Below are 16,315 nucleotides of genomic sequence, written 5' to 3'. Positions count from 1 at the left end.
GTGTCAAAGGGATATTAAATTTCCGCCGGTGATCATAGCACTTGTGAAAAGAAAGCCATAAGCTGTTTTACGATATCAATCTTTATAAGTAGTTGGGGCTGTTGATCGGAAACAGGATGATAAACGACAGATGATAGCGGTGTGCAGTTTTTCTGAGGAGCACTCGCAGATGCAGTTGCAACGAATGAACTCTTAGTGCAGTTCTCGTCAATAGATACTTGGTAGGTCATGTTAGTTGCAGATGTCGACATTTGCTTCTGGTAAGGACTAAATTTTCTTTGAATTTTTAATATTGTCAAATTTGTAATTTCGAAATTTGTATAAAGGTTAGTGAACGATACGACGGAACCTTTCAAGTCTGTGTAAAGGTTAATGAACGATACGAATATTCGTTCACATTGGGTAAAACTTCGTTGTCAGGGACATCAAATGCGTCTTCAATGATATACAAAGGAATTTGAGTCAGTTACATCTAACTGTCAAGGTAGTATATAGTGAATATGCATCATAAGCATCTAAATCCTAGATAGGACCCTGGGATGATTATAAAGGAAAATATTATATAAAAATGATTTAACAGATGCAGATTATGTACAATTCTATATCATCGATGCAAAATGAGAGGAAGTTTAGTAAGGTATTTTCCAATGGAAGAATATTTTAATCACGTTTAGCCAATCAAGAAATACTAGTTGATTAGTGATTGCAGACATAACTAATTTAATCTACATACGATGCTACAATATCTTTCAAAAAGGGGATGATCACTCATTGCATTCAGCTTGGCATCTCTGATGTGTAAACTTTACATTTCAGCAATAAACCATCATTGATTGACATAACTACTGTATGAGTCTCTACTCTGTCCAAGATCTCGACGTATCGCTCAGCCTTGAGTAAACTCCCCGAAATAATACATTACTTCTTTTGCTAGATCGATGTATATTTGTCTATCATAGAAACTTACATTGCCTTCGTTTCGATGAAGAATGAATATGTATAACGTATGATAACATATGCTTTATTTACATAAGCTTCAAATAAGTTCCACATGCTGTTAATGGCACAAGTCTGCAGCTTCCCGCCCTTTACAGAAAACATAAGTCTTTTTCAAAATCATTCCGAAGATTTGCCGCCCTTTTCAGCTCTACCTATCGTGCTGGATATCCCCTGACATTCAATGCTGGATTTATTGACTTGGTTGGCGGCGCTCTTCAAGAAGTCTGCTACCCTCAGTTCTTTCGTTTGCGACTGTTGATACAAAGCCAATTGCTGCTGAACTGAACTTCCATCACGTAGCAAGGAGGTTCATCTGCGTTCATAAGACCCATGATGAAACGGGTGACAGGTAACCTAACCAGACTGCGCAAAAGGTCGACAACTTCAGCCCTGCGCACGTTCCAGACATTTAAATTAACTATAACTTTTATGAACAAAAATTCTACGATTTGGACCATTACATGTAGGTATGGTTAAACCAAGTCAGCCAAAAATCTTTTTTTTCTCTTAAGTCGATATGTCAAGATCTTTGCTGATCACGCTAAAAGTAATAAAATTTGGTACACATGCATTTTAGTTTTTTGTTGTACAGATATATAAAATTGGTGTCTATAGTTTCTTAAAAAGTTAAAAGTTTGATATCGATAGAGTATCGTAAATATATTCCAAATAACGGTCACTCAGTTTTGAGATGTGACCTTGTCTGCATGCTATTAAAATATGGAAAATTATATCAACTTACCTCCATCACCAAGGTGTTTGAATCTGACGATCTATCGAAAACTTAACCAAGCCGTGATCACATGGGTTAGCACTTGTGGCTGTGAAGCCAATCTCTTAAAAGATGTCCCGTCGGCAAGATAACTTTCAAATATCATGGATTCATTCAAGTTGTACATGCGACAGGAATCCCAGGAAGTCTGGTTATCATGTGTTTTGGGGATTGTGGCCCGTTTTAAGGACGAGTCGAGTTCATAAGTGTGGTTTAAGTACACCCGACAGTAATGGGTCACTTGTCGTAGTAAAGAAGACGTTGACCAGACCAAACAGCGTTTGAAGCACAATGTTTAAACTGAGTAAGACCAGTATGAGTTGCTGGTACCTCTAAGTATCGCCTATTGTGTGTAGTATATCACTAACAAACATCATGATGCTAGGTCAATATAATCTTGACAGAACACGGTAAACCGTGTCTTGACCATAATAGCCCCTATATTGGCGTATCATGACTGAGACTCAACAAACTATTCTTGCTCGCAAAACATTACTTATTTAAATATATATGTATATCAAAACCGAAAAGTGAAATTAATTCGAGATAATGCTTATAGTAATAATAGACATGATGTGAGTGAAGAGTTATAGAATACACAAGCATTAATCATTGTTCGGGAAAAGTTTTGGATTAAACACAATTCTTTGAAGTGCTGAGGGCTAGTTACCTTATTGCTACGGTTCAAAACAAGTCTTGTATGCTGAAATGTTAAATAAAGTGGCATTCGAATGTCTGAGAGTCACAACCTAGCTTGGAACGAAGGGAGATGAGAGAATGAGAAAAAGAAAACGTAAGAGGGCGATATGGTCTAAGAACGTTCGTAATGTCAGTATGTTGACAGACTGCCTATTATTGCACATAACCAATGTTCAAGTGTAAATAAATCATCATTTTTCACAACAACAGTTTAAAATCGAGGAATGTCCTGTTTTTCGGCGTAATTAAAGGATTGTGCATCGGGAAATAATCAGGAATGATTGGCGCTAATGTGCATGAAACGTCACAACGTAAGTTCACGGGGTCGAAGCCCTTTTAAGAGCTTTGAATATTGAGTTAAATACAGTTACCGTAAACAGGATATTGGTTTTGTACAGACTTGCGTTCGTTCCATTTTCAACAAGTCTACTTTTGTTTACATATGAGTAACACACCATTTTTATCGTTTCTGATGACTATATAGGCCTATATTAGATCAATCAAATCGTATAAAAACGCCGGAAGCGTTTTTCCGAAAAAAGTTAGCATACACTATACTTTTCATAATTCAAAACGGCTGAATCCCAATTTCCTGTGTGCTAAACGAAATTGTGACCTTTTGACATTTTAATGTCGAAACAAAATATCTGCTTCGGCTATACAAACAATGAAGAAGCCACAATAATTGGATTTAAATGTAACATTATATGATTCACGAAAACATTCTGCCATGAAGCAGGCAGAGACATTGACTTCGGACACTAAACCGATGACTTAACACTCATCATGAACTTTTTACCTTGCAGCCTATTGATTGTGGAGAATAACAATGAAATGTTTTAAGGTTATTGTTCAAAATGTATTTGAAATACTAGAAACATAACGAAGCTTTGAGGTAGCACAGAAAGTGGCTTTCAAATTTGTTTAGATACCAACATAACAAACTTTACTTTCTTTTTTTTACCACCAAGAATGATAATGAGGGGTAACGATACAATTACTTTGACTGGAGCAGAAAATTACTGAGTATTTGGAACCAAAAGTAGATGCTATTCGGTGTGATAGCCCAGGCCTACAGTGAAATTGTCGTGACGTTATTTACAAAATGAAATGGCTGAAAACTCAGTGTTCTCAACAGTTACCAAAGCGAGTCAATAAAATTGTTTTAACTCTCTTCACCTTCGCTGGAGGGTTTTATTACTGGTTTTACTAAAGAATTGCTCCAACAGCAACCGTACGTAGTCTTCACCAGCCATGGGAGGTGCCACGATACCGTACTTTTTGTGAAATTGAAGACTAACACACCTGCAGAGTTTTGCTTGATGGCGTTATTTACAAAAACGGGGCTCCTCCATAGTTATAATTTTGGCTTCCTGATATCTTCTCTCCAACAGAAAGAATTTATTTTCTCATTTATAATCTACACTTACTTTAAATGTCTTATAGCCGAGGACGTTGTCACGATGAAAAGGCAAAACACCAGAGGAACAACGTAAAACTGTTTGAAAATGACATTGAACACTGATATTTTGTTACATTTTTTGCATGATCAGTGTTTGAGTCATAATATTCAACAACCAAACGATGACAGTACATTTTGTAAAAAAGAGTTCTCAGTTTGCCGAGATTGAAGACCAAATGAAAAATCTGCAGCCTTCTTGTGTCATTTTCAAAATTCACAATTCTACAAAACAATGTTAGAGGACAATCAGTCAGAGTCAGTATTTTTTAATCCATTCATTATTTGTTTACAACTTCGCTAGTCGTGCCATTTCTACAGCAACCGGCTTTCAATGAAAGCCTGAATACGGTGTGGATAATTGTAAAAATGGTCATTGAACTAAAGTCAATTAAAATATATGTTTTGTGTGATAATAGGCCCAAAGGAAGAATTCACATCAGTTCAGTTTTGTCCTAGATCCTGTAAAAAATTGATGTGTGCAATCGTGAAGTCTGGTGCAATCTGAGAGGTGTCTTTTGTTTTGTTTCTTACTAGTAAAATTGTAGAACACCCCAAAGAGCACGAGAGGGGGTGTCCCACCTCTCACATAAAAAATGTTGAGAAATTGACGTGTGAAATGGTGCAATCTGAGGGGTGCTCCAATTTAGGAGTTCGCTCAAAAATTGAGCACCCCGAAGTTTTCCATTTTTACTGACCCCTCACATTCCTCCGACCCCTACTCCGTAAATAATGACGGCTCACTTAGAAACTTCTTCACGTCAATTGGGAAAAAACATGGTCCTCCCGCGTTTAAACTTGAGGGTGTGTCTCGGCTTCTGAGACTTTGAAAAGTTCATTACTCTAAATACCAAAGTCGTTCAAATACACACACCTGTAAGCACATGTAGTCATGTAAAAAGACCAACTACGTTGTCTTGAAAATTTTCCTGCCTGTTAAATAGATACTGAAACTGACACTTCCAGCAGTGAAAATCAGTAAAGCATTGTAATGCATTGTGGGTGAAGACGCTATCAATGAACTTCCATACATGTGTCATCACACTCTGCAACATACGGCAGATCTAATCACATGGCTTACAATCGTAACCAGGGTTATATATATATAATATATATATATATATATATATATATATATATATATATATATATATATATATATATATATATATATATATATATATATATATATATATATATATATATATAATTCCTTAAATAAATAATACATTCCTTCATCCGCATCCTAGCGCTCAATAAAATACTGTTTGCACTCAGGTAGGATTGTGTCGATAAAAAAACTTTAAAGCATTTTTTGCTTGTGCTATGTGCAGGTGGATTTTTTCACGATAAACAATTACGTATCTTTGTAGACCATTCCGAAGCACATCCCAGGGTGCTGTAGCCGGGTATACTCTGTCACTAAACGTTTCATTTATTGATTTGAATGTGGGCGTCCTCCAATAAGTCTTCTATCCTCAGAGTCTTTCTTTTCTACGGTTGAATTATATTCAGATCTATAACGTAAAGATATCCCAAGTTCAATCTCCGAGAGCAGAAGGAAATACAAGAAAATCCAAAGACACTGCAAGAGCAACCTTCGTTGAGATCACTTATTGTACATTTTGTGATTATTGATTACGTCTTTTTTTGAAGTTAGCTCTTTCCATGATAGATATTTGAGTTATTCATCTTTTCTACAGTATCTCAATATCACAAGTGCTTGAACATTATACATCAACAAAATACAATATTTAAGATTGGTCCAAAACTTGTTTCATTGGACCAAGTCATTTCATATTCACGCAGTGGTGTTTATACTAAGGAATGGAAGTACTGATACTAAATAATTCCAATGTGTGACAGAGGAGCTTGAAATACATCAGTTTGTCCGTCATGTGAAATGCTCAGACCCCTCCTTACTATTTGTGAGCAATGCCTAAATTACTTGTATGCGACCAGGTTTGGCATTATATTACATAATTACCTCACTGTTATATCATCAATTGAGTCCATCAGGTCTCGCTTAAAAGTCTCTGGAAGTAGGAGCACCATCAAACCACCGAATGCAAATAAGGAACTTAGGATAATGAAAGGAAGAAGCGGGTTGATGTCCATCAATGAAAATATATACGGTGCCAGCGTCATCCCTATACTTGCCAGCGTTTGACCGAGCCCGATAGAAGCATTTCTGGGAGATAATAATAATGTCGAAATAGTTTAAACACAGTGCGTCCCTCAATTGTAAGGTTTGATCTCTTGGCAAGGCGATAGGATTTTGACGTTTCCATGACAAATGTTGGAAAAAGTACAGTTCCTGATTTAACTGTGCTACGCACCTTACTTCAGTCGGAAACAGCTCTGCTGTGTAACCAAATAATGCGATATACACAGCCAACGCGATCATCTTCGCTCCGACGCAAAGTACAAGCTTCATAGCTTCTATATCTGCACGTGTTGGAAACAAATGCAAGTTTCATTAGTTTGGTTTTGTTTTTACTCTGTCATTCCTAGAGCTTAGCCTAAAATAAACCTTGTCTCCAGGAGAGAGGTTCGTCAGCAAGTTCCGATAACTAAGCCTGGACCGTTAGACCTTTTGAGGGGGCTGGTCAAAAATGACATCTTAATGTAAACGAAAATTTTTAAAACTTACACCCCTTTGCGGCTAGTGTAAGGGACTATATGCTACAATAAGCATCTCCAGTGACAATAGGGTTCAGAAATCAATTCAAATCTCTCCTATAACAGAATATTTGTAGCTGAGGTCTGTTTTTATTTGCAGTTGATATTCTTTCCTTCGAAATTGAGTTCACTTTAAAATGAATAAACGAAATTATGAAGAAGCGCCAGCATATCATTTAGAACCAGACGATCAAAGAAGATGACTATAATGGCAGATATGGCTACTGCATATTCGGTGACTATTAAAATTACACAATTAGAGAAAGGCGTATCCAACACTGGAGCATATCAGAACCAAACCCTCAAAAATGTAAATAACATTGATTCAAAATTTTTATACATGACGTTTAGCAGACTGCGACACAATCTCACCTACTACTCCGGCAACAATCAAACATACACCGCTGACCGTCATGGATGAAAATAGAAGCCATCTCCTTGGGAGATACTTCAGCATCGGCCAGCATAATACGTAAGCGATGACGTCACCAATGCTGATTAAACCAAGGGTAAGAATGGCATTGTCTGTTACAAAGTTGAAGTTGTAGGCAATACCATAGTAGAAGACTCCCACTGAAAACCTGTTGGCGAGATCGAGAATCATGAGAAGGCGCGCACCTGGTTCTTTTATTGTATTCAATAAAACTTACCCGACATGTTTATACACGGATTAACGTACTACGTACAATTCATGGAGCTGGTTTTATAGGGCCATCGGGATGGCAGAAGTTTCACTATCACATACAGTGGACGATTCGTAAAATGTTTCGATAAAATGCCATTCTCCGGTAAAACTTTGTACAATTTGTCCAGTTCAGTTTGAAATAGTAACAATTGCCATATTTACTTTAATTGGAGTACTTACCAACCAACAGATATACTTATTGTCCGATATCTTAGTTCTTTTCGTACAAATAGGCTTGTTAGAGCAGAAATAGCAGAACCCCGTTTATCACATTCTTCCTTGAATGAAAACAGGCTTAAATAAATAACCACATACTCCCTATACACATAGTTACATGTACATTCATAGACTCTCAGATACATACGAACATTCACACAATTTGCTACCTACCTGCCTGCCTGCCCGACTACCTGTCTACCTACCTACTTACCTACCTACCTACCTACCGACCAATTACCTTACCTATATACATGTACCTACACTCCTTATTTTTCCTTGCCCTCCTGCCTGCCTGTCTGCCTGCTCATTTATCTCTCTCTCTCTCTCTCTCTCTCTCTCTCTCTCTCTCTCTCTCTCTCTCTCTCTCTCTCTATCTATCTATCTATCTATCTATCTATCTATCTCTCTCTCTATCTATCTATCTATCTATCTATCTATCTATCTATCTATCCTTTTCTCTTTCTTTCTTCTTTCTTTATGTTTCAATAAAAGTCAAATATACTTTATGCGGATTCATTATGACAGTTGTATGGGCTTGGACGGTTTTAGAAAATGTTTATCATTTGTATATAAAAATAGCCTGTAAGTTATTTTTTTCAAAATAAAACAGATCGGTTGAATAACACACAGAATACGTGTATTTGAAACAAGTATTTGGCCGCATGCTGTAAATGTAAATAATTAGATATTATTTCCTAATAGTTTCTACGTCCAGTGAAGGAAAATACGAGTGACGTAATGACCGTGTCACCACGAGTCGTTCAGCGAAGGAAAATACGAGTGACGTAATGACCGTGTCACCACTCGTCTTCGACTCGTGGTGACACGGTCATAACGTCAATCGTATTTTCCTTCGCTGATCGAAGAAAAATATTAGGGAATAATATACTTATCACATGCACAAGCCAGGAATTTGTTATTTTTTGTTAAGTAAAAGAAGTTTTCCATGACGATTCCGCGTTCAAACTTTTGTACTACTTTAGGAATAATATCAATACGCCGTGCGCAAGTTGTCAATCATTTCCAGTCGTCCGTCGCCTGAGCGAGGAACACGGCGTTCACGTTCGTTGGTGTATGGACGACCTCTCGGTCTACACGTACCTACCGCAAAGTTATACAATATTTCAAAGATAGCATAGGCCTAGAAATTTACCTCAGACGAAGAGATGCTATTTTTCGGGAACAAACATCGACTGAATCTCGACGACACGAACACTGTAAACATCGCTCCTGACCCTGGTTGCAATGCTTACAGAACTCACGGTAACGCGACCAGCTTCGAGTTCGTTGTTTCCGCAACTTATTCAAGTAATTCCTTCGGAATATACAGGCGGTACACTCTTGTATTTATATTGTTCGGATTGTTATTGTCGTAGTATGTGAAAATATCGATTTCATTACATGACTTTTGGAGGCCTGGACACCGCACTTGACCCCCTTGTTGCAGTGGAAACCGTATGTCTACATACCGCATGAGAGTACACAGTGCGTCGAAAGTTCAGGCATCGGCGGGTCTATACGAATACGAACCCCCATACATATTGGCGACAAAACTAAAATACGAGGGCTCAAAAATTTGCCTAGTTGATGTATTTTATCAGACTCTAATAATCATGACTAATGTTTACGATATTTTTCACTTCAGACACATTTTGATCGTGGGAAAATACCGGCCGCCACCTCCATGTTGTTTGTTTACATCGACGAACACACCGAAGATCGACGCAAAAAAGGTCCGAACGCACCAAAATTGATGACACAGACGCGGGTTGTCGTGACGTAGAACGACCAGGGAATAAATCCCGTATTAAATCCCGTATTTTTTGTTCGGAGACGACAAACTTGGCTTGTGCGTGTGATAAATAAAAATAGCCTTTAATTTATAGAATGCGGGTAGTAATCTAGTATTATCAGATATATTAGTGTGCATGAATAGAAAAAAGACAGTAAAATAAATATTTTGCTGATAAAAAAAATATAAACAAAGAAAATTTATGGTTAAAAACAGGAAAATGCAATATAAAATAATAACACATTATTCTTAGAAGTGTAAGTGTAAAAAAGAAATGAAACAGACGTTACAAGATTAAGCTTTAACAGTTTGGAACAAAGTCACACAAAAATACCTAATGACGCACATATCTGTCTATAAATCTTTTTTCAAAGTCATACCAGATCAACGTATGATGATTTCATTTTTGTTCTTATATTAGTTGTTTTCAGCTGTGTAATGTGTTTTCAAATACGGTCTATTCTTATTTTTCTGTCATCAGCTTTCATTGCACTTTTCTGTGATAATACACATGCCATGTATGTACACATATCTGTATATTTAATTTTGCTGAACCACTGAATTCTTTATCGTCTTTATATTCATTTCCTAGAGTCAATTAGTGTAAAAACCCACTCACACTTCACAGAAAAAAATCAAAATATTTAATACACGCTAGACTAAAAAAGCCAAAAATCTCTCAGATAGACGTTTCTTATTAATCCTTATCACTGCATGGATTATCTTGTCATTGAACTAATATGTCAGTGTTCGACTTTTCATGATAAGTTATGTCGACATGTTTGATTTACTTACCACGGTATTCGATGATTCTAGACTTTGTCTGAGATATGTGGTTTTATTCCACTTCGCTATTTTCTCAAACAGTTTGTCTGTTGCTTCAAGCTTTCCTTGTTGAAATAACCACCTTGGCGACTCATCTATTATACTATGAGAAATGTAATGTTGTAAGAGTTTACAAGGAAAACAAAATAAGGAAGCATCGAAATGATGAAAGAAACTGGACTAAGATGTACATAAAAGCGATAAAATACATGTCAGTACTGTTAATTCATACACAAGGTTTTGCATATGTCGTCTTCAAATATCAAACTGATGTCCGTTTCTGATTCTCTATGGCGAACGAATCAAAACTAAAATGCCTATAACACAAAAGACTGTTCAAAAGACACTCATCATCAGAATACACATAAACGTGCACACATCAATCATGACTTTTGAAACTACGATTGTCTTTTAGGTACTTACAAGTAATACGGAATGAAAAGGGTACAACTTAACAAGACAAATAGCTGGATTTTTCTCCAATCACTCCTGGCTGCAAAGGCTATACCCGCTAGCAAGAGCTGAAAGAACGGATGAGATAATGAACAGACTGCCAGTACCATTGGCCTGGTGTTCGTGGTTACCATTTCTACAACTGAAAATAAGATGTAGAATTTCAATTTTGAACACCACATTTTATTCTCTGACAAAAATGCTCAGATGTAACACTGTAAGGCCAATAAATTTAGACCATGGATATCGAAGATAATGTTTTGAAAATAAATAAATAATAAATAAATAAATAAATAAATAAATAAATAAATAAATGAATAACGGACATGAATAGATGGTAGCGCTGGAATTGATGAGAGGAGTTTTATCTCTTCGGCATCTTTGTTGTGTATCTTGTTTATTGGCCAATTCCCTTAACCGACAGATTGCAGTTTAAATGCAACACCATTGTTTCCATGGCAGGAATCAAGACTGTACTGATGAAAACGTGGTGAAATTAGGGCATTTGGTGAAAAGTATTTTGCCTTGCCTTAAAAAGTTTTATCTCTAGACGCAGTTGTCATGCTACTTAGGATTTGTGAAATAAGTAACTTCGGATTACTATGGTTACTCCACAAAATATACTTTCTTTTCTGGGAGTGACAATTATGTGATTTTATGCTGATTTGTCAATATTAAGACAGGATGTGCATATCATTTTTGCCAGTCGTCTCCATTTTCGGTTAAAATATTTTTTGTATCTTTTCCTGTCACAATATTCAAATTATGTATGTCAATCTTGGATCATTTTTGATCAAATGAGAGAATGATGCTACTGAGGCTAATTCTTCATTTGATAAAAAGCGAAATAACGCGGAATAACGCGTGATCCTTTATAAAACGGCAGCATATTCAGTTCTCCATATGTGCAGTCACTGAACGAGGATCAAATGCTTATTTTGTCGACCACGTTTCAGCTCGTTTCAAAGGGTAAATTACATAATCGATATATTAAATATTATGAGCATAGCAATCACCCACTAAACTGTAATCCTACCTATGAGATGACCAATGTTATAAATTGCTGGAGATATAAATCCAACCATAAACTGACATACGAGAAATATAGTGATATTTGAAGATAAATACATTAATAGATTGAAGATGAAGGCGGTAATTAAGGTGAAATAATACGTTGGTTTTCTACCATATCTGCAAGACAAGAAAAGGGAAATGCAGGCAAAGCTTACATTATCTTCAAATGAACTGGTGTGTTTTTATACAGGTTGGCACCGTACAGTTTATCCGCCTCACCCTTAGCTCTTTTATAGCTGTATTTAATTTTGATGACAAGCTGGTGAATTCAGTAGTCAGAATAGCTACTAGAAGCACGACAATTATGTCTAACTCATTGACTCATCGTTCTGAATGTTAAATGTCCTGGAACCGACAGCTCAGAAGTGTCTGTATCATTTTGATAAGTCAACAAGAAAATGCCCGTAGATGTTTTTATCAAACGATGTAATATTTTCATATAACTTGCTAAGCTTGCTTTTTCAACAGTCTCCGGATTTTGCTTGTAGAGCATGATAAAGTTAAACGTAGTTTTTTCCAGGCTTATTCTATATATTAAAGCCCCAATAGCTGCTAATTTTATGCATTATTTTTATGATTTTATTTTCAAACCAAAGTTGGTTCGTGTAAATGTGCTAACTGAAGGACGTGTATTGAAGTATCACTGCTCGCTGATTTAGACCATGCCTCCACGTGTTAACAGGATTTATAATAAACGGGGTCGCACCCATAAAATGGCGCCCTCACGGGAAAATACAATAAACAGTATTTCCTGCACGTACACATCGTCCCCATACCAGAAACAAGCATGATGCAATTTACTTGAATGCACAACACAGGATGGCCAACATTTAATTTTGTAATCTTTATTTTCTCTGTCATATGATTAGTTTTTGATAATGGCGGGAAATCTAAAACCTTTGAATTTACATGCCACTTTTGACACTTAGGGCAGCGTTATACACTTTTTCAGTCTCTAATGGGTCTTATTCGAAGAAAACTCTTGGAAAACTATACGGATATTTTGAAATCGGTTTATTTAACATTTGCAGCTATTGGGGCTTTAAGCATTGTTTTTTTCTGTCTAAATGGTTTCCATGTGCATTTTCTTATTGCAACATGCCGTAAGAATTTTAATTTATTTTATGAAAACAAAGGAAAGCGTCAAGAATTGTAGTTACAAGGGCTTCAAGGTTATGGTGGCAAATACTTACGCGTCGCTGAGGGGACCAAAAACTAATGACCCGAAAATGCCTGCCAATGCATACGTTGATTTTGGTAACTGTTGTAGCCAACCTTTGTCGCACACTAGGTCAAACTGAAAAGATTCGAAACATACATAAAAATGCAGTGAAACGATACAATAAAATTAATGATCTGATAATTATTTCTCGCAGAGTTTTGGTGTAAGCCAAAGTTCCTGCACACAGATTTCTCTGTGAGCTTCTTTCCTGTTGGAGATATTATTGATAAAATAGCTGCGTTTGCTTTAAAATAAACCTCTATACAATTACTCTGCTACTATTATTTTGATATCAAAGAAATTAGTCAATTCCGCCACAGCATTGTTATTTGCTTTGATTTTCAACTTGCAAGGGTTTTCCCCACGGCTGGTTTCGAAACGGAAGCAAAAAGGGTCATCCTATTAACTTTGGAAACTCTTATAGGTCCGACTATATCTCAACATAAGCTTTCTCACACAAACAAAACACAAATCTTACACATTAAAGGTTCTGTACACATACCGGGAACGAAACAAACACTTTTGCAGCACTAAGTTTTGGAAAGTGAAGTGGGGGCGTCTTTCACATTTTTTACACTATTGCTCTCAGTTTCAGTAACGCTTAACTTGATCGTCATAAATTTTGCTGACGTTCTGTTTACCTCATTGCTTGAAACACCGGCTCAGTATGCAATCTAATTTGCTTAGTAAGTTATAAGGTCGATTTTTGTTGTAGTTAAGAATGATTTCAAATGTTAATTAAAAGGTATTCGGGCTACCAATATAATGTAAAAGCCAACCTTTGACTTTTCGGGTGTCATTAGTGTGGTATCAGAGAGGTAAAGTAAAAATTGTAAATATCAGTAGACATGGCCACGTTGTGACTCTTGGCTCTGCTAGTCAAATCTGGCCACGTCTCGATCTCTGGGGGGGGAAGAAGTCCAGTATCTACTTAAATTTCATCAGCCTTCCTTAAACAGTGATTGTAGGAAAATGACTTTAAATCCAGAGTAAAGCACGTGAGCAACACAGCGAATTTTCATCAGAGATGTTATCTCACTTTGGTGGATATTTTACATTGGAAATTGCAAAATATGAATTTAAACTCTTTTGTTTGTTCATGATTGTTTCATTAAACCTTTTTACTGTGGATTTGAAAGTGAACCAAGAATGGCCACTCGTCAGAAAAAGAACCACGATTGAAAGAGATCAAAAATATTCATCTTAGTCGCAGTTCCCTCATAGACTACCCTTGTCACTGATGACAAATAGTTTACTATTTTCCCCTCAACAACTGTCTTCCTGGAATGTCTTACGTCAGACACTTTGTTGAAGTTTTCGTCCAATGGAATTCCACGTAGTTGTGGTAATTGATTTACTATTTTGCTTCCACGATGACATCGTCTCACTCGTTTAACTTTACATGCAGCAATTCCACTGTGTTGGCGCCCTCAATTAAGTTAGGTGACCCCATGCAATGGCAGGAACAACACAAACCTATTCTACATAATTTTCTAGGTTCCGTCTTCCCAATTATTTGTTTTCCATCCTTCACGCCATCAGGTTTCCCTCAGGTGATACATTCATGTCAAATATCTCACATTATCGCAACAATATCAATGCTGACACATGGTATCATGCGGCATCGATAACTGACAGTGGACTATTTTTTTGCCTTTTTCCTTTGTCATCGATATTTACAGTACTGGTGATTGAACTAAAATGAACTTTGGTACCGGTCCATTTTAGGAAAGGTTAGTAGTTTTAAATTTAGTGCATATATGTTTGCTTTGAAGATAGTGTTTGACGACAGCAGCGTATCGATACAATGATTTTATCAATGATATATCAACTTACTTCCATCACCAAGCTGTTCGAAACTGACGATCTATCGAAAACCCAGCCGTGATAACATGGGCGAATATCCATCGCAGCGAAGCTCGACCTATTAGACGTTGTACCATCGGCAAAATAACTATCAAATATCATTGATTCGTTCACGTTGTACATGTGACAGGAATCCCAGATGGTCTGGTTTTCATGATGCGTTCTGGGAATGGTTGCACGTTTTAACGCAGAGTCAGATTCATAGGTTTGGTTTGAATACACCCGACAGTAATGATCGCTTGACATTGAAAAGAAGACGGAGACTACACCAAACAACACTTGAAGAGCAAAAGTAAAATTAAATACGACCAGCATGAGTTTTTGGTACCTCCCAGTATCGCCTATTGTGTGTAGTATATTCTCTACAGACATCCTGAAACTACGTGAATATAGTATTGACTTCACACTGTATACCCAGTGTTGCGATGTAGTGAACAATTGTACGACAGGAAACCTTTAGGAACGATCTGATTGGCTCTAATTTGCATGAAACATCACTGTATGGATTATAAATTATAATTTATCATACATAGAATTGACCTGGATATTTTAAATACAGAGTTAACAAAAGTACATACCTGGTGCAAGTCCCACAAGCTCACTGTTAATGTTGACAAAACAAACTACATTATCTTTAAAACTGCTCACAGAAAGTTTAACCTTCAGGGTGCTTTATTTGTTGGTGATTTGGTGATCCAAAATGTATTTTTCTGCTATCTATCTTGGGGTTACTCTTGATTCTTCTTTAACATGGAAATATCACATTGAAACAATTACCAAAAAGGTTAGTCAAAAAGTAGGTCTTCTCTTGCATCATATTTACGTCATTAGCTTCCAAAATCAATTTATTGTTATTTTACAATTGTCTTATTCTCCCTCATAAAATGTATTGTATTGAAATATGGGGAAATGCGTATAAAACATATCTAGACCGTAGTTTGAGATTACCAAAGAGAGTGGTCAGACTGATAACTTTTTCTAGTCACATTGCACACAGTGCTCCATTGTTTCAGCAACGTGGCATTCTCAATGTTCCTAAACGTTTATAAATTTCAGACCTGTATATTTGCTTTCGACTTAAAAACTGGTCATTATGGGCATTCAGTAGATCGTTATTTTACATACATATGAAACACGCTTAGCTACAGGCAACAATTTTTTTATGCCAAAGGTAAATATAAGATTAACTCAAAATAATATGTATTATTCCATTGCAAAGCACTTCACTTAAAAATTTCCTTTTGAACTCAGAACAGAGAATCTCTGTATTTTTGGGTTTTTTATGTAATGTCACCTCGCTCTTCAAATTTAAAATGTACTTCTTGTAAAAGATAGCAAACTATATTACTTTGATATCATAATTGCATGAATTCAGGGCCAGGGACTTGATTAGTTCCACTAGAACTACTTCCCTGGTCCCCACCAGTAATGTTGACACATTTTTTTTCTGGTGAAATAAATCATTATGTAACATTTATGAATGTTTGAATGTATCGACTCTGAGGCTGCATTCACCAAAACGTCTGCACGGGTTCCCAGATGTTTTGAAATGCTCCCCTAACAAACCC

At 36.5% G+C, this 16,315-nt stretch overlaps 1 protein-coding gene across 1 annotated transcript; it reads right to left on the bottom strand.

Annotated features, from left to right (window-relative positions):
• Positions 1 to 5,148: 5,148 nt before the first annotated feature.
• LOC139115986 (beta-alanine transporter-like) lies at positions 5,149 to 15,160 on the bottom strand. Its single transcript, XM_070678466.1, has 10 exons — positions 14,718 to 15,160; positions 12,853 to 12,956; positions 11,622 to 11,776; positions 10,556 to 10,727; positions 10,103 to 10,235; positions 7,477 to 7,574; positions 6,984 to 7,192; positions 6,269 to 6,377; positions 5,917 to 6,120; positions 5,149 to 5,446 (listed from the first exon to the last, which is right to left on the bottom strand). The coding sequence occupies exons 1-10, from the start codon at positions 15,117 to 15,119 to the stop codon at positions 5,365 to 5,367; spliced, it is 1,668 nt and encodes a 555-aa protein (XP_070534567.1). The 5' UTR covers positions 15,120 to 15,160; the 3' UTR covers positions 5,149 to 5,364.
• Between the last annotated feature and the right edge of the window lie 1,155 nt (positions 15,161 to 16,315).

The sequence above is a fragment of the Ptychodera flava genome, chromosome 17 (genome assembly GCF_041260155.1).
Source record: "Ptychodera flava strain L36383 chromosome 17, AS_Pfla_20210202, whole genome shotgun sequence".
Classification (NCBI taxonomy): domain Eukaryota; kingdom Metazoa; phylum Hemichordata; class Enteropneusta; family Ptychoderidae; genus Ptychodera; species Ptychodera flava.
The sequence above is the reverse complement of the archived record's forward strand: the minus strand, read 5'-3'. Positions and strand labels throughout refer to the sequence as shown.

Coding starts and splice junctions, on each gene's coding strand:
- LOC139115986 (XM_070678466.1), bottom strand. CDS start 15,119: ATGTCTGTAGAGAATATACTACACACAATAGGCGATACTGGGAGGTAC. Junction 11,777..12,852: donor TTTGGTCCCCTCAGCGACGC/GTAAGTATTTGC, acceptor CTTGTCTTGCAG/ATATGGTAGAAAACCAACGT. Junction 10,236..10,555: donor CTTTTCATTCCGTATTACTT/GTAAGTACCTAA, acceptor CATTTCTCATAG/TATAATAGATGAGTCGCCAA.